General features: G+C 34.6%; 1 protein-coding gene across 12 annotated transcripts in view; it reads right to left on the bottom strand.

Moving 5' to 3' along the window:
- DPH6 (diphthamine biosynthesis 6) overlaps nt 1–20298 on the bottom strand; it is a 433974-nt gene that overhangs the window by 328470 nt on the left and 85206 nt on the right. For all 12 annotated transcript variants that reach the window (XR_008299245.1, XR_008299248.1, XR_008299243.1 and 9 more), the window contains exon 4: nt 1107–1180. Coding sequence is in view for 1 of the 12 variants with exons in the window: in XM_027066888.2 (XP_026922689.1) it covers nt 1107–1180 (74 nt within the window). In the remaining 11 variants the exon portion in view is untranslated. The remainder of the gene's footprint in view (nt 1–1106; nt 1181–20298) is intronic.

Raw genomic sequence — 20298 nt, 5'->3', positions numbered from 1 at the left:
TATGCTTTGTCCTATATTTCCTCTGTTTACTTTAAAACTTCTGGATTTTTAAAAAATGCTTTACTTTTTTTTTTTTTTTTTTTTTTTTAAGTAACCCCTACACCCAACACGGGCCTCAAACTCACAACCCTGAGATTAAGAGTCACATGCTCTTCGGTCTGCGCCAGCCGGGCAACCCTAAAAACTTTGGACTTTTGACTGCCTTGAATTCACTGTACAACTAGAAACAAAATAAATGCAATAATAAAAATAAAACAAGTTTTCAAGTCAATTAATATGCAAGTTTTTGATGTGATAGTTGATACGAATGTTTCTTTGTCAAGAATTTGAAACAATTACACAAATACAGTCCTTATCTGATTTGCATTTATCCTTTTGGATGGCAAAATTACTTATTTCTAGGTCAAGTTGTGTGCAAGATTAATACTGGAGTCCACATTTTCTTTTTGCTAATCTAATTATATGTAAAGTCTCTATACAGTATTTTATGTATCCAGAAACTAAAAATGAAAAATAAATTCATGTGATCTTTTGCCAAGTGAACATTAAATAATCAATATTATCACTTGACTTCATGGTTTTTGAAGAGATCAATGGAATGGATTGTTTTGGTATTTGGAGATACAATATTTTACCAACCTTAGAGGGTGAGAAAGAAGGAGAGAGCAATAATCTAAAAAGTCCTTGAAAGTTGAATGACTTTGTATATAAGTATTTTAATCACATGAATATTTTTGGCCAAGAACTGAATTCTAAAGACCAAAAAAGGAGTGATTCCTTAATAAGCCTTTTTTTCTTTAAAATATCACTGTATTCCTTTTATTAGCTCCTGATTTTTATTACAAATGATGATGAGTTAAAAGGGATTAAACAGGTATACTGATTCAAATAAGGAAACACTGAAAATAATACTTTTGATTTTAAAAATCTTTGTCTTGATTTTTTTATTGTAGTTTATTTTGTTACTTTGGTAATATAGATAGTTCCATGAGATATGTACAATATCACATTCTATTTATTATTTGGATACAATTACATTTTCATTTATTCACATTCTTAAAATACATGTAATTTTTAAAATACAGGAGAAATTAATGCTCTCTTACACATTTTCTACTCGAACACGCTGATAGTCAGAAAGTATAGCACCTACTGATATCCCCTCTACTTCTTCTTTTTCCTGAAAGTAAAAGAAAAAATATAACTTTAAAAATGAACATGTGGCTATGCATTATGCTCTGAAAGTTATAAAAGAACTGGGTCTCATCTAGAAAACCATTTTGAAGTAGAATAATTTACGAAAATGCAATCCACATTCAGAAAAAATAAATACATGTATTTAAGTCATACTCTCAGCTGTGTGGAAAGTATTTATTCTTTTTACTTAAAATCCAAATAACTAGAGACAATTTTCTGTGAAGAAGGCAAAGATTTAGACGGTACTTTCAAGATGTTTCCTCACTAAAAACATTTTTAAAGACTCAATGATGTTCAGTGAAATTTTTTGAGAAATTTCTATTTTTTCAGACTGAATAACTTTATTTATTTACTTATTTATAATGTTTATTTATTTTTGAAAGACAGAGACAGAGCACAAACAGAGGAGGAGCAGAGAGAGAGGGAGACACAGAATCTGAATCAGGTTCCAGGCTCTGTGCCAGCAGCATAGAGCCCGATGTGGGGCTCGAACTCACGAACTGTGAGATCATGACGTGAGCCGAAGTCGGTCACTTAACTGACTGAGACAACCAGGCACCCCAGAATGAGTAACTTGAAAAAAAGTAAGCAATGGCATAAGTAGAAAAGGGGACACAATGATTTTATCTGTATCTCCAGGAAGCAGAGATAATAGAGCCATTACTTGGATAATGGTGTAGCACAGTGGATACAGAATTCTATGATGAGAAGAAAGCAATTGCTATCAGCAGAGTTACAACTGAGAATACCCAGCACTACATCTAACAGAATCTCACAGGAAAGAGGAATAATCTATCCAGTGTGCTCATTAATGAGTTGGAGGAAATGTAAAGTCAAATATGATCAAGTTTGCAAATGATACAAAGCAAGGATGGGTAATAAAAAAAAAAAGGAAGAAACGAAGATCAAACATGTACATGGATGGATATGGAGAATTTGGGAATTTGGAAGGACAGGTTTAAGATGAGATTTAATGTAGAGAAGTATAAGATAGTACACTTACGGAAGAATAATACATAATACAGGTATACACTAGGAATCTGTTATCTAGAAAACAGACATGAAGAAAGTGACTGGAGGGTAATTACTAACAACAAACTAAATAGAAATTCTCTGAATAGGCACAAAAGATAATCCATCCTGGTATATGGAGTACAGAAGAAACTACTTGAGAGAGATGACTTCATTATTAATACTCTTTCCATATTTGGAAATCTACAAAGAAAAGCAATAGTGTTTCACATAAAAACATATGTAATACTTCAAGGAATATTGAAATAACCAGTGTGTCCTAATAGGATGCCATAATAAATAAACAAAATGCGCAAAAAGAATCTCTCAAGTCTTTGGAAATAAAGACAATTTAGAGTTTCTCCTCCAAAATGAGAAAGAAATATCTGCCCAAACATCCCCCAAATATGATTCTATTACATAAGGTTTACAGGAACAAAAGCTATTTCCTGTACTTTCCTAGTTTAGCAACATTGTTAGAGCATTTGCTTATAACCTTTCTCTTCACTTCCTAGCCATTTTCTTTTCATAAAAGTCATTGTATTCTTTAGAAAAAGTCAAGACATAGTGTTCCTAAATAAATATAAACATGGCAGGTGCCTGTGTGGCTCAGTCAGTTAAACGTCTGTCATCCAGCTCTCCACTCAGGTCATGATCTCCAGTTTCGTGAGATAGAGCCCTGCACTGGGCTCTGCACTGGCAGTGCAGAGCCTGCTTGGAATTCTCTCTCTCTCCGCCCCTCCCTCTCTCTTTCTGTCTCTCTCCTAAACTAAATAAATAAATAAATGCAAATATGTCATAGATCACAGAGTAGTGAACAGTGTCATCAAAAGATCAAAATGAGTTATATCATTCCTATATCATATAGTGGTTTACATGAAGTTTTGCCATAAGAAAATATAAAGGACTAAAATTATATATGTATATGTGTGTATTTCTCTATACATCAAGGAAACAAAGATAAGAGGTACTGGTACTTTTCTGTTTTAACTAAGTCACGCCATTGTCAAAATAAAAACTGGCATTGACTATCCATTTAAAATGTGCTATCATTCTATAATTCTCATTTAATGTTCACCATAACCCTAAAATAATTATTATTTAATCATTCTTAGTCTACATACTTTCTCTGGAATTCTCTTCTCTTTCCATCTCTTTTATTTTCTATTTGATAATACCTAATTAATCAGCTCTAGAATCATATACCAAACTGAATTTGGACTATTCTTCCAAACTAGGCCTAAATATAGATCACTCATTTAAAAAAATTTTTTTAATGTTTATTTATCGAGAGAGAGAGAGAGAGAGAGAGAGAGAGAGACAGAGAAAGCAAGCATGAGCAGCGGAGCGGCAGAGCGAGAGAGGAAGACACAGAATCTGAAGCAGGCTCTAGGCTCTGAGCTGTCAGCACAGAGCCCAATGTGGGGCTCAAAATCACGAACCATGAGATCATGACCTGAGCTGAAGTCAGATGCTTAAATGACTGAGCCACCCAGGCGCCCCTAAATCACTCATTTTTTAATGTGAGAATCATTTTTTATTAATTTTTAAAAATTTTAATTCCAGCGTAGTTAACATTGTTACATTAATTTCAGTTATGCGATATAGTGACTCAGCAGTTTCATATATTACTCAGTACTCATTGAGATAAGTATACACTTTAATCCCCTTCACCTATTTCGCTCCACCCCTTGTAACCATCTGTTTGTTCTCTATAGTTGAGTCTATCTGGGGGTTTGTCTTTTTTTTTTTTTCCTGTTGGTTCATTTGTTTTGTTTCTTAAATTCTACATATGAGTGAAATCATATGGTATTTACATCTTTCTCTAACTAGCTTATGTCCCTTAGCATTATTCTCTCTAGCTCCATCCATGTTGTTGCAAATGGCAAGATTTCATTCTTCTTTATGGCCAAATAATATTTCATTATATATATAGTATTTCATTTTATATATACATATATATGTATATATATGTATGTGTGTATATGTGTATATATGTGTATATACATATGTGTATATGTATATATATATATATATATACACACACACACACCCCACATCTTTATCCATTCATCAATCGATGGACGCTTGGGTTGCTTCCATAGTTTGGATACTATAAATAATGCTGCAATAAACATAGGGGTGCATATATCCCTTCAAATTAATGTTTTCATATTCTTTGGGTAAATACCCCATAGTGAAAATACTATATCATAGAGTAGTTCAATTTTTAATTTTTTGAGGAACCTCCATACAGTCTTCCATGGTGCCTGCACCAGGTTGCATTCCCACCAATGCAAAAGGAAAAAGAGCTCTTTTCCTCCAAATCCTCACCAACATTTATTTCTTGAGTTTTTGATTTTAGCCATTCTGACAGGTGTGAGGTGATATCTCATTATAGTTTTGATGTACATTTCCCTGATGATGAGTGATGTTGAGCATCTTTTTGTGTGTCTGGCCATTGCCCATATGGATATCTTCTCTGGAGAAACATCTGTTCATGTCTTCTGCCCATTTTTTAAATGTTTATTTTTATTTTTAAATTTTTTTATTTTTTAAATTTACAACCAATTAGTGAGCATATAGTGCAACAATTTCAGGAGTAGATAGCTTAATGCCCCTTACCCATTTAGCCCCCCCCCCCACAACTCATCCAGTCACCCTCTGTTTGTTCTCCATATTTATGAGTCTCTTATGTTTTGTCCCTCTCCCTGTTTTAATAGTATTTTTGCTTCCCTTCCCTTATGTTCATCTGTTCTGTGTCTTAAAGTCCTCATGACTGAAGTCATATGGTATCCGTCTTTCTCTGACTGACTAATTTTGCTTAGCATAATACCCTCTAGTTCCATCCACATAGTTGCAAATGGCAAGATTCCATTCTTTTTGATTGCTGAATAATACTCCATTGTATGTATGTATGTATGTATATATATATATATATATATATATATATATATATACCACATCTTCTTTATCCATTCATCCCTCGACGGGCATTTGGGCTCTTTCCATACTTTGGCTATTGTTGATAGTGCTCCTATAAACATGGGGGTGCATGTGTCCCTTCGAAACAGCATTCCTGTATCCCTTGCATAAATACCTAGTAGTACAGTTGCTGGGTTGTGGGGTAGTTCTATTTTTACTTTTTTGAGGAACCTCCATACTGTTTTCCAGAGTGGCTGCACCAGCTTGCATTCCCACCAGCAATGCAAAAGAGATCCTCTTTCTCCGAATCCTTGCCAACATCTGTTGTTGCCCGAGTTGTTAATGTTAGCCATTCGGATAGGTGTAAGGTGGTATCTCATTGTGGTTGTGATTTGTATTTCCCTGATGATGAGTGATGTTGAGTATTTTTTCATGTGTCGGTTGGCCATCTGGATGTCTTCTCTGGGGAGACGTGTCTATTCATGTCTTTTGCCCATTTCTTCACTAGATTATTTATTTTTTGGTTGTTGAGTTTGATAAGTTCTTGATAGATTTTGGATACTAACCCTTGTGCTGATATGTCATTTGCAAATGTCATCTCCCATTCTGTTGGTTGCCTTTTAGTTCTGCGGATTGTTTCCTTTGCTGTGCAGAATTTTATTTTGATGAGGTTCTAGTAGTTCATTTTTGCTTTTGTTTCCCTTGCCTCCAGAGACGTGTTGAGTAAGAAGTTGCTGAGGCCAAGATCAAAGAGGTTTTTGCCTGCTTTCTCCTTGAGGATTTTGATGGCTTCCTGTTTTACATTTAGGTCTTTCATCCATTTTGAGTTTATTTTTGAGTATGGTGTAAGAAAGTGGTCCAGGTTCATTCTTCTGCATGTTGCTGTCCAGTTTTCCCAGCACCGCTTGCTGAAGAAACTGTCTTTATTCCATTGGATATGCTTTCCTGCTTTGTCAATGACTAGTTGGCCATATGTTTGTGGGTCCATTTCTGGGTTCTCTATTCTGTTCCATTGATCTGAGTGTCTGTTTTTGTGCCAGTACCATACTGTCTTGATGATTATAGCTTTGCAGTATAGCTTAAAGTCCAGGATTATGATGCCTTCTGCTTTGGTTTTCTTTTTCAAGATTGCTTTGGCTATTCGGGGTCTTTTCTGGTTCCACACAAATTTTAGGATTATTTGTTTTAGCTCTGTGAAGAATGCTGGTGTTATTTTGATAGGGATTGCATTGAATATGTAGATTGCTTTGGGTAGTATCGACATTTTAACAATATTTGTTCTTCCTATCCAGGAGCATAGAATCTTTAAATGTTTATTTGAGAGAGAGAGAGAGAGAGAGAGAGAGAGAGAGACAAAAAGAGAGAGAGAGAGAGAATGAACAGGGGAGGGGCAGAGAGAGAGGGAGACAAAGAATCCAAGCAGGCTCTGCACTGCTAGCACAAAGTACAATGTAGATCTTGAACCCACGGACCATGAGAACATGACCTGAGCCAAAGTCAGAGGCTTAACCGACTGAGCCACCCAGGAGCCCCTTCTGCCCATTTTTTAATTTGACTGTTTTTGTTTTTGTTTTTTGGTGTTGAGTTTTATAAGTTCTTTGTGCATTTTGGATACTAACGCTTTATCAGATAATGTCATTTGCAAATATCTTCTCCCATTCAGTAGGTTGTCTTTTAGTTTTATTGGTGTTCTGCTTTGCTATGCAGAAGCTTTTGATTTATTATTATTATTTTTTAAGATTTGATTTTTAAGTCATCTCTATACCCAACATGGGGCTCAAGAGCACAACCCTGAGACCAAGAGTCACATGCTCTACTGATTGAGCTAGTCAGGCACCCCAGAAGCGTTTTATTTTGATGTAGTTGCAATAGTTTATTTCTGCTTTTGTTTCCCTTGCCTCAGGGGACATATCTAGAAAGATGCTGCTGTGACCAATGTCAGAGAAATCACTGCCTGTGCTTTCTTGTAGGATTTTTATGGTTTCAGGTCTGGCATTAGGTCCTTCATTCATTTTGAATTTATTTTTGTACACAGTGTAAAAAAGTGGTCCATTTTCATTTTTTTGCATGTGAATATCCAGTTTCCAACACCATTTGTTGAAGAGACTGTCTTTTTATGTGAGAATCTTTATTTTGACAAATAAATACCATATACAAAATTTTAACTTAAAAAAAGCAAGTAAAAATTAACATTTACAAATTATTGTAGAAATAATAACAACAATACAAGGGTTAAAATTCTTACAGAGGAAAAATAAAAACATGTCCAATTGTATAAAGGCTCTTCCCTTGCAGGAAACAGGGATAAAGTTGAAGACTCAGTTTGGCCGTGCTGCTGAAAAATGTACAAAATAACTCAGAATAAAGAGTTGAGGTCAAGTGCTATGAACCCACTATTTGTACCTGCCTACTCTTGATCTGAAGAAAGTTAACAACCGGAGTGCAAGGCAGAGCTGATGGTAGGATAGTCAAGTTCTCCATATGGGAGTTCATAATCTAAATATAGGCCTAACTAATCACTTGTTTAACAATCATGATTACTGCTACCCATTAAAAATCCAACTTACCACCACTAGCTTGGTGATTTTGAACAAGTTACATAATTTCTGTGTTTCAGTTTCCTTATTCATAGTGAGGATAATAATAGTTCTTGTTTCCTAAGGTTACTGTGAAGACTGAGTAAAATAATCCAGATCAATAACAGTAAGCACTCAGTAAATCTTTTGTGTCATTATCATAATCTTCTTTCTTATTACTACTACTTCTATAACTACTTCTGTTACTACTTCCATTACTACTACTGGCCACCACCAGCACCACCTACTACTGTTACTACTATGTAATGAAGGCCTAACTTGACAGACAAAACCCTTCATTCCTGGGCATTAACTTCTTGCTCATTATCATTCCTCAACACAAGCCTACAAACCTGTGATGGTTAAGTTTATTTGTTAACTTGACTGGGCTGATAAAAGGTTATTTCTGTGAGGACACTTCAGAAAGAGATTATAATTTGAATTGTTAAAACTGAGTAAAGAAGACAGCCCTAACCAAAGAGGTGGACATCATCCAATCCAATGAGGGCCTGAATAGAACTAAAAGGCAGAGGAAGGGTAAATTTATTTTGCTTGAGCAGGGACATCCATCTTCTCTCGTCCTTAGACATGGTCACCCCTGGTTTTCGAGACTTAGAACTTGCACTGAAATTTACATCATTGGCTGCCTTGGTTCTGAGGTCTTTGGGTTTGGACTGGAAACATATCACCAGTGCTCTGGGGTCTCCAGTTTGCAAATGGCAGATCCTCCATAATCCTCCATAATGAGATAATAATCTCTCATAATAAATCTCTTTCTATACATCTTTATATATCCCTAGTTCCCTGTTTCTCTAGAGAGCCATGACTAATACATAACCCTAACACTCAACTCTACAGTCCAGATACAACAAACTTTCAACATAGTCCTGAATAATCCAAGGGTAAGTAAGACTTCTGTTGAATCCTTAACCATTCAGAACATACTACTAACTTCGGAGAAGGCAAAACAGACCTTTAAAAGATAAAGATCTAACAGAGTCAATTTACTCTGTAAAAAGATTTAAAGCTAATAAGCTCATGCCTTGACCCATGACCTGTATCATTTGGGGAAAAAGTCAATAAATTAACAATAGCAGCAAAATAATAGCAGTGGAAGTGTCAACAGAGAAACAAAAAGAAAATGACTACTGGAATCAAAAATGAACTCAGGCTGCATGAAGATACAGCCAGATAAATCACCTTGTGCCATAATAGAAATAAAAAATGGATGTGCTGCAGAAAATAATTAACACAATGTGGGGCCCTGAAGTCTGGCCACATTCAAACCAACTTCCTATGATCTGATTCTGTGCCCACTAAGCAAACTTTAGACTCTAATTTAGGTTGCCTTGTTACTTTCAAACCCAGAAAGATTATGCTAATCCATCAAAACAAGCATTCTCATCCTTTTAACACAAATGGTCTACGTTATAAATGAACTGACATTCTGGCTTAGACATTAGTCTTAAAGGAATTTGGTTTATATTAATCTATACTAGAGAGACTGATAACTTCTTGGTACATTGTCAAAACCGATCCTGGAGAGCTATATAGCATATTGCTCACCAAGTACTATTATCAAACTTAACCAGTCATTTAACCCTCTCCAACAATAATGCTAACACTCATTCTTCTTTAACTGTTCGTATAAGCAACAAAATAAGGGCATGACATATAAGAAGGGATGGTCAGCTGTATTGAGTAGCTGCTGTTGAAAGCACATATCAAGGAGTGGAAGGAAAAAAGGCTGCAAAATGTAGCCTGGGATCAAACTGTTGAGCAATGTGGCTTGCATCCTGAAGGCAATGGAGAGCCCTTCCCCGTAGGAATTTTTTTTTTAAATTATGTCTATTGAGATGCAATTTACATATAATAAACTGTATCCATTTAAAGTGCACAATTCAATGAGTTTTAACAAATGTGTATATACCAGTGAAACTGCCACCACAATCAAGATACAAATCATTTTAGTTATACCCAAAAGATAGCTTGTGTCTCTTTGCAGCCCAACCCTCCCTTCACTCCTGGCTTCAGGCAACTACTAACCTGCTTTAGGTCAGTACACATTAGTTTGCATTTTCTATAATGTTTTCTATATATATGTGTGTATATACACATATATATGGACATGTATACATACATATATATATACACACATATACATATATGTGAATGATACATATCCTTTTGTATTTTGTCATATAATACATATCCTTTTGTTTCTGGCTTCTTTCACTCAGTACGATTTTGAGATTGATCCATGTTGTGTGTATCTATAGCTCATTCCTTTGTGTTCCATTTTAATCCATTGTACAGGCCATACCACATTTGTTTATCCATTCTTTTGTTGATGGATATTTGCATTGTTTCCAGTTGATTCTTGTGAATAAAGCTGCTATGAATTTTCCTAAATGTCTTTGTGTTAATACATGTTTTTGTTTCTCTTGGGTCATGCTAAGGATTTTAAGAAGATACGATCATATTTACAAGTAGAAAGATAAGACTGACAGTGTCAAGGGTACACAAGAGTAGAGAGAGAAGGAGCTTAGTCTGAAAGAACTGAAGAATGGAGATAAGAAGCTAAATTCCAAAAACAACTTAGAGACAAAATTAATAAAACTTGGGAACTATCAGCACAGAGACAAGAAGCACATATAAAAGGTGGGACCAATGATTCCACTTTAAGTGACCACTAGCTAAGAAAGGAACTACATGTCTTAAAACAAAATACTGAGTTTATTTAGCTTTATGTATATTTTTAAGTTTGTTTGTTAGGTATCCAAAGTAGAAAGACTATTAGGTATATTGAAAACTCTGGTGCTCAAAAGAGTATAGAGAAAGATGTGGGTGTTATCAGCATATAGAAGAACTTGAAGTCGTAGGAGCAAACAACAACCCCAAGGAGCAAGACAAAGAGCAAGAAGGTGCCTCAGTGTAAGACAGTGAGGGTACAGCTAAATGTAAGGAGAAGGAGAATAAAGAGACTTCAGTGAAGACACTGGAAAAGAGTGGTCATGATAAGAAGAGACACAGCAAAGATAGAGTAATGAATGTGTGCATAAATAGAATTTTGATGAAAAAGAAAGATAAAGCAACAATATTACCAAGTGCCTAGTATATGCCAAAATTTGTGCTAGGTAATGTGTATATCTTATCTTAGCTATTCCTTATAGCATTCCAGAATACTATTAAACTGATTTTATATATGAAAAAATAAGATTATCTCATTCAAGTTGACACAGCTGGTCAGTAGAACAAGCAGCCTTTTCACTGAGGCCTGTCTGCCAACCACACCTGTGCTCTTGCTTATATACATATACATAGTGCCACATGCTATACAAAGTTCAACAGAACCACTGTATTTTACAATTAAGAAGTTAGTTAGTTACGACTACTGTGGGGAAAGTTGCAGTCATGTTTGATGAAAGCAAGAACAAAATATTTGACACAAAAACCATTGCCAAATTCTGCAAAAAATGAATGTCAGAGCCTCAGTAAAATAAATGACTAATCAAACAATGAATATCTATTGCTAAATTGAACACAGTTCACAGAATTTTGAGTGAATACAAATCAAATTACATTCCTGTCATCAAGATTGTCAAAGTCAGAGAAAATAAAAATAAAAAATAATAATGTCAATGATAGAGAAGTTAGAGACCAAGATTGGACGCTAAATAGCTGAGTACATTGCTAAGCCACAGGAGCTCTCAAACACAAATGGACACTACTCAGCTTAGAACATTATCACTATCAATGATGGACGTGTTAGTTCGACTGAGGAAATAATAGTCAGCAATGGCATCACTGAGTATGAGAAACAGCAGTGCAGAATACCATTAAACATTTGTATTAGTTACTACTCTCAACAATGCTCCAAGGTAGACTGTCATCATCTTCTTTGTTTTGTAGATAAAAAATGCTAACACATATTTACAAAGTCAGCTATGACCAGATCAGCTAAGTAGACATCACAGGGGTCATTTGCTGCTTAGATCACCCTTTCCCCCAAGCTTTGTCAATGTGAGACACACCTGTAAGACTGCTGAGAAGCTAGTCCATGCAGCTATCTGACCAACAAGGCCAATCATAACAATAGACAGGGCATCTGCAGAAGTAAACATACTCACAAACTGGTACAAACACAGCTTCATTATTACTAGCATGTGGTACTATGTAGATAAGCAAGAGCACAGGTGTGGTTGGTAGACAGGCCTCAACAAAAAACGAATTAGCAAGGTAGAAGACATACCAAAGATAGAAATTTCTATCATTCTAAGTAGTTAGCAAATTGTTCAATATCATCTTTTATGTAGAGAATTCTCCCCACCAGTTTCACTGTCAATTTTATCATATTCTACATTCCTATACATGTTTAGGTCTTCTGTGTACATGTTCCACTGATCTATTTCTGGGTCAGCACCACACTGTTTTAATTACAGCATCTTCAGAATATGTCTGAATACCTGTTAGTGTATGTCTAATCCTTGTCTTTTTCAGTCAGGAAATATTAGTGAGCTTCTTAGACGTCTCTGCAATTATATATTACAAATCTGCACTGGACTCTTAAGGCAGAGGATTATGGTTTGATCTTCAGCAAATAGTTCTCCTACCCCCTCACTACCTCCCTTTTAGCTCTGTCATTATTTTTTTTTTAAGTTTTTGAGAGAGAGAGAGTGCACACATGAACGAGCATGGGAAGGGCAGAGGGAGAGGGAAGGAGAGAATCTTAAGCAGGCTCCATGCTCAGTGCAGAGCTTGACATGGGGCTTGATCTCACAACCATGAGATCATGACCTGAGCTGAAATCAAGAGTCAGACAGTTAACTGAGTCACCCTCTTTCCTTTTGAAGCAAACTGTATTGATTTTAATTAAGCATCATCATCCTGAATACATACGTGATTTTTTCCTGCTCTTTTCCTGCTCTTTCCTTTGCATGGTATCCCAATACATCTAGATGGCTTAAGGGCTTTTTGTTTTTTTCTTGTACCATCAATTTTTACTCCTGGTTCATGTTCATCATTATATAATATACTGTGATAGCTGCCAAAAAACTCATGTCCTCTTCCAGGTATCATTATTTAATAGGGATAATTATTATCCTTATTAAAGTAAAACTTCAAAAGAACGTATATATTTTTCTCCATTTCCTCATCATCCATTCTCTTTTAAACCCCCTCCAGGCAACCTTAAGTTCCTATCAGTATACTAAAACTTCTCTTATCCTGTAGGTTTGCCAAATTCAATGGGCAATTCTCGGTCATTACCTTACTTGAATTCTTCTTCCTACCTTAATGGCTATTCCTCTCTCTCCCTTACTGGCTCCTTGCCCTCTTCATTATCTCCAAAAATTAAAGTGCCCAGAGTTCAGTCCTTGTCTCTCTTCCCTTCTCTAACTATATTCATTCCCCAGCAATTTCATCTGGTTGCATGTTTTCTAAAGATCCAGGATGCAAATGTCTGCTCTAATGCCCATCTGGGTGTCTACTAAGTATCTCAAACCTGAACAGATACAAAACAAAACTCTTGATTCAGGCACATACACTCATCACACCTAGAGGTGCTTTCATATATGGCTGCTCATCTTAGGAAATGACATTGCACATATATTTTTGGTCAGGCCAAAAATCTTAGAGTCATCCATGATTTTTCTTTCCCTTATAACCCACATCCAACCAAGCAATAGTTCTATTAGCTCCATCTTCCAAAAATATCCAGAAGCCTATCACTTCTCATCTCCTCCACCACTACCACTAGTGTTAACCACCATCACTCTCAATTGGACTACTGCAATAGTTTCCTAAGTCACCTCCTGAAGTCCACACTTCCTCACTACAGTTTATCTCCACAGAGCAACCAGTGATCTTTCAAAATATAAACCAGAACATGCAGCTCCCTGCTTGAAAATCCTCTAATGGCTTCCCACAAAGCTTAAGAGTAATACACAATCTCCTTTTGGACAATATACAAGGTTCTAAATGACCTGGGCCCTCCCAGCTTCTCTGACCTCACCATCTACTACTATCCTGTCAGCTTATTCCAATGATCCTCATTGGACTTCTTGTTCCTCAAACATTTAAGCTCATTTGCATCTTAGGGTCTCCTTCCCTATACCTATGAAATACTTCCTGTAGAAATTTACATGATCTATTTGGTTACTTTTTTAGGGTCTTGCTCAAATATCTCAGTCAGGCCTTCTCTGCCTTCTTTCTAAAACAGTCCTACTCCACTCACTACCCCTCCCTAGCCCTGTCACTACTTCCTTGCCCTGGATTTATTTTCTTCATAGCATTACCTGAAATTACATCGTATGTTTACTTATTTTTTATTTATTTATTTTTCTCTCTTATTTAATTTTTTAAAATGTGTCTTTAGTTTTATGAGGGCAGGTACTTGGTCTTGTTTCACTATATCCTCAGCTCTAGAAAAGCACCTAGGACAATATTGAATATTCAATAAATATTTATAATTGAATGAAGATGATTACATAAAATTACAACTTCAGCAATTATCCTAAACAAAACTAAGTCAATAAATGAAAATAAAAAGACCACTTTGTAACATACATGAGAAAGAGTTAATGTCTTTGTCTTTCAAGATAGAAGGAATAGATTAACACCCAATAGTAAAAATGAGAAAAGATATTACTAGGTATTTTTAAGAGAATGAATACAATGACTAATTTCAACCTTCAGAAGAACAAAGGAAGTACAAACTAGAATTACTTTTTGTCAAACATATATACATATATATATATGTCTGTAATTTTATTAAAATTTGATTAATACTTAAAGATGATTAGGATATGGAGAGTTGCATAAGCTCGTGCACCATGGATGAAGCTGTTGCTAGTGCATCCTTTCTGAAAACCAACCTTGAGGTATGTATCAAGAAGCCTTATTATGTTTATTTTCTTAGACCCAGTAATTTCTTTGTTTTTCTTTAACAATTTTTTAGAAATTTAAGTCCAAGTTAGTTAACATATACTGTAATAATGATTTCAGGAATAGAACTTAATGGCTCATTACTTAGATATGACATCCAGTGTTCATCCCAAGAAGTGCCCTCCTTAATGCCCATCACCCATTTAGCCCATCCCCCGATCCACCTCCCTCCATTAACCCTCAGTTTGTTCTCTGTATTTAAGAGTCGCTTATGGTTTGTCTCTCTCTCTTTCTTATTTTTGCTTCCCTTCCCCTATGTTCATCTGTTTTCTTAAATTCCACATGAGTGAAATCATATGATATTTGTCTTTCTCTGACTGAACTAATTTCGCTTAGCATAATACATTCTAGTTCCATCCACATTGCTGTAAATGGCAAGATTTCATTCTTTTTGATCGAGTAATATTCCATTGCATATTTATACCATATCTTTATCCATTCATCAATTGATGGACTTTTGGGTTCTTTCCATACTTTGGCTATTGTCAATAGTGAGACCCAGCAATTTAATATTTTACTTTCAGAAATGTAGTCAATAAAACTAACTATAAATGTACACAAAAGTTTATTTATAAGTATCTTCATCTTATTTACATTCTTCATGTAATTGGAACAAAAATTTTAAAATCCTAAAATCTCAAATAATAGAAGGATGGTACATTAATTTTTTAAAATTTTTTTTGAGAGAATGCACACGTGCATTTATGAACAAGTGGGGAACAAGCAGGGGAACAGGGAGAGAGAATATCTTAAGCAGGCTCCATGGCCCAAGGTGGAGTCCAACACAGGGTTTGATCCCATGACTGTGAGATCATGACCTAAGCCACAATCAAGAGTCAGATACTTAACCGACTGAGCCACCTAGGCATATCTATGGTACATTTAGAAGAGAGAAGACAAAGCAGTCATTAACAAAATATTTTCAAAGGATATATAACATGCGGAAATATTTATTTTTTTTACATTATTATTATTTTTAAATATATGAAATTTATTGTCAAATTGGTTTCCATACAACACCCAGTGCTCATCCCAAAAGATGCCCAACATGAGGAAATATTTATGACATAAGATTCAGTGAAAAAAATTTCCACAGATTGTGTATTAAAATATATGGATTTTTTTTGAAATATCCATAAGGCATGGAAAGAAGACCAGAAATAGACCAAATTACAATAATGCTTATTTCTAAACAGTATTTCATTTTTCTGTTTTATTTACAACTTTATACCTTTTCAAATACCTTTTTTATGTTTATTTAATTTTTGACAGAGTATGTGCTATTGGGGGAGGGCCACACAGAGAGGAGACAGAGGATCTGAAGTGGGCTCTGAGCTGACAGCAGAGAGCCTGCCATGGGGCTTGACTCACAAGCCTTGAGATCATGACTTAAGCTAAAGTCAGATGCTGAATCGACTGGGCTACCCAAGTACCCCACAAATATTTTTATACCATGTGTATTACTTTTTCAATTAGGGGAAATATTATTAAAAATATATCTATTATTAAAATAGACCTATTATTATTATTAAAAGTATATACATATTCATCTCTTATCCCATGTGTGGACAAACTGGCAGGCAAAATTACTCATGTATTTATTAAACATTAATATATAAAACCCTACTGTGTGACCAATCCCATATTAGGAGAGGGTAAGCACATTTGAAATAGCACAGTTGCTAACCTTAAGAAACTAAAATGCTGTGAGGGATGCAGGAGAATGGGAATTTTAAATAAAATATGTGACATAAGTCTATACAGAGGATAATGAACCAAAAGAAGGAGGGGAGGAATGACTTTAGGAAATACTTAAAAAAAATTATACCCCAAGTATGGAACAATCAGAAATATTGATTCTTTGCCCTTCTTGACTATAAGAACACAGATAACTGCTCCTATTACTGTCTTCCTATATCCTCCTTAGTAAAGCATTTATGTAAAAAATCCACTAAATATTTTTCTTCAAAGAAACAAATCTGACTCTAACAAGAAATTTATATATACCTTATCTGCTAACAAACTGACATAATTCTAATTGCCTATCTCCATTTGGTATCTGACTGTATGGTTGAATCTTCTGTATTAAACAACCAACTAATAAGGGCCTAATCTGCCATTAGTCCTAGTCTAATCACTGGAAGAAGTAGAAACATGGACCTTCCCATAGTCCTAAAGTGTTATTAATGCCTACTCTTAATATCAGTACCCTAAAGTGTCAGGAACATAGACACACAAGGAGATAAATGGACTTACACCTGATCTGTTTTTCTCATTTGTGAAGCTCTACCATATCACAGCCAAAAGGCACCCAATACAGACATTGGGATGGTGAAAGCATTTGGCCATATGGTAACAGTGATAATTCTAAGTTTATAAGGAGGGTTTCAAGGTAGAAATCCAGACCCAAATTAGATTTACTTGTTAGACCCAATATTAGAGCCAAATATTTACTTGTCTCCATACTAAGAAGTTGGTTCACAAAGATGACAAGATAAATTGAACACAAGCTGTCCTTTTTTTTAACAAATGAAAACTAGACCCACTTATTCTAAAGATAAGAAGATATGTAACTTGCATTTATCGGGGATATTATTTTCTTTGAAAAATGCCCCAGTTACGAGTATTATTCTGTTAATGAGTTCCTGCCTGTTGAGAAAAAAATGATCTGCTGAATTTAAAGCAGTTTTCATCTGAAAAACATTCCAACATTTTTAATATGAACCATTCATTAAAGAAGCACACTTGCATTATAGCTCTGAGTGGTGATATTTGGACTTCTGGCAACATGACATTATTAAATAAGAAACATTTGTGAATGCCAATGATGTTCTAGGGCCTGGATAACTAAATAAGAAATTTATATGGCCAGGAAAGCACTAGATAGTTTTCCTTAAACTTCCAATTCTTCACTTGAGTAGAACTACACAAGTCCAGGTTAATAAAAATAACCACAGAAATGAATACTATTTTATATGAAATAATTCTGAAAGTGACACTGAGAATTTTCAAATGGTAGTGATTTCAAATGACATACATTCTGACTAAAAGTTTTGTTTGACTTGTTAGAAAGGCTTTTGTTTTTCTTAGTATCATCAATATAAAACATTTCTGAAATGGAAAATGATCACCATATGGAATTCTTCCATTAAACAGTGAGCTCATGACAGAGTATTAGGTCACTAATTTGTGGGATTATTGTCTCCCTTTGTGAGCTTTCTCAATTTAATAGGGAAAAAAATTGTTAAGGCTGAAAATTAAATGACACAGAAATTGCAGAAAATCATAATTATTTGTCATTTATTTCCATTTAAAGCTGGTGTATTACTTTACTTTTGAGTCTCCATTTTAGTTGCCATAGTATGACAATCCCAGTTTTGAATAAATTAGCCATTACTACATCTTAATGTGGAAACTGAGAGTTTGCTATTCATCCGATACCAAATTCAACCTAAAAATGAAGCTGAACAGAAGTCTAGAACTATAGTTCTTTTTTCAATTGAGTTTCCCAAGAATATTCTTCTTGGTAAAAAGATAAGGTGATATTTTGAGGACTTCTGTGGAACTCTTTAACAACAACAAAATAAATAAACAAAGGATTAAACTGTTAATGCTTTTTGGGAGAATAAAGCAACAATCAATAAGTTTTCAATTCTAAGCAAATCAGTTTGATAGAAAGCATTTAATCTGTTTAGAAGATGCTTTCTGCACTCATTTTTTAAGCTCCTAAGAAAACTTCCTTTGATTAGTTTGAGATAATTTTTTAAATGCAACTCATATAAATGAGGATTATTATTTTTTATATGATTTAAAAATTATTCCAGGTTTACTGAGTTATAATTGACAAATAAAATTGTTAGCAATTTAAAACATGCAATGCGGTGATTTGATATATACATACATTGTGAAAGAATTCAAAATTCTCACTATCAAGTTAATGAACATATCCATCAATTCGCATATTTCTTTTTTTTTCTTTTGGTGAGAACATTTAAATCCTATTCTCAAAGCAAATTTCAATTATACAATACAGTATTATCAACAATAGTCACAAGTTATACATTAGATCTTCAGACCTTCATCTTACATCTGTAAGTTTATACCCTCTCCAACCTCTCTCCAAGGGCAACCACCTTTGTACTCTATGAGTTCAACCTCTTTTTTTTTTTTTTTTTTTTAGTCCCACATATAAGTGATGCCATGCAGTATTTATCTTTCTCTGTCTGACTTCTTTCAGCTAGTATAATGCCTTCCCAGTTCATCAATATTGATGCAAATGGCAAGGTTTCCTCTTTCTTTTAAGGCTGAATAATATTCCATTGTACATATGTATATGTATATATGTGTGTTTGTATACACACACATATATACCATATTTTCTTTATTCATTCATCTGTCAATGGACACATAGGCTTTTTCCATACCTTGGCCACTACCAATAATACTGCAATGAACATGACAATAGAGGTATTTCTTTAAGATAATTTCATTTCCATTGGATACATACCCAGAAGCAAGACTGCTGTATCATGTGGTATTTCTATTTTTAAGTTCTTGAGACACCTCCCTACTGTTTTCCATAGTGGCTGTATCAGTTTACATCCCTACCAATAGTGCACAAGGGTTCCCTTTTCTCCAAATCCTTATTGGTATTCATTATCTCTTGCCTTTTTGATAACAGGCATCCTAAGTGATATCCTATTATGGTTTTGATTTGCATTTCCCTGATAATTAGTGATGTTAAGCACCTTTTCACATACCTGTTGGACATTTGTATGTCTTATTTAAAAAAATGTCTATTCAGGTTCTCTGCCCATTTTTTAATCAGGTTGTTTTTTAGCTATTGAGTTTTATGAATTCCTTATGTATTTTGGATATTAATCGCTTAACCATAAATGTGGTTTGCAAATAGTTCTCTCCCATTTCACAGGATGCCTTTTCATTTGTTGGTTTCTGAGGCTGTGTGGAAACATTTTAGTTTGGTATAGTCCCATTTGTGTATTTTTGCTTTTGTTGCCTTTGCTTTTTGTGTCAAATCCAAAAAATCATTGCTAAGACAAGAACAATGTCAAAAAGTTTATCTTTATATTTTCACCTAAGAGTTTTATAGTTTCAGATCTTACCATCAAGTCTTTAACCCATTTTGAGTTAATTTTTATTTATGGTGTGAGACAGAGGTCCAGTTTCATTCTTTTGAATATGGCTAACTAGTTTTACCAACGCCATTTATAGAAGACACTATCTTTTCCTCATTGTTTATTCTTGGCTCCTTTGTCAAAATTAACTGATCATATATGCATGGGTTTATTTTGAGGCTCTCTATTCTGTTCATTGATCTACGTATCTGTTTTTATAATACAGTTTAAAATCAGAAAAAGTGATGCCTCCAGCTTAGTTGTTTCTCAAGACTGCTGTGGCTATTTGAGGCTTTTTGTGGTTCCATACAGATTATAGGATTGTTTTTCTGTATATGTGAAAAATGCCATTAGAATTTTGCTAGGATTGCATTGAATCTGTAGATCACTTTGGGTAGTATGAACATTTTAAACAATTGTAATTCTTCCAATTGATAAGCACAGAATGTTAAGGACATTAACATTATTGTACAATTGGATTTATATTTTTAAAACATTACATGGGAGTG

The sequence above is a fragment of the Acinonyx jubatus genome, chromosome B3 (genome assembly GCF_027475565.1).
Source record: "Acinonyx jubatus isolate Ajub_Pintada_27869175 chromosome B3, VMU_Ajub_asm_v1.0, whole genome shotgun sequence".
Lineage (NCBI taxonomy): Eukaryota > Metazoa > Chordata > Mammalia > Carnivora > Felidae > Acinonyx > Acinonyx jubatus.
The sequence above is the reverse complement of the archived record's forward strand: the minus strand, read 5'-3'. Positions and strand labels throughout refer to the sequence as shown.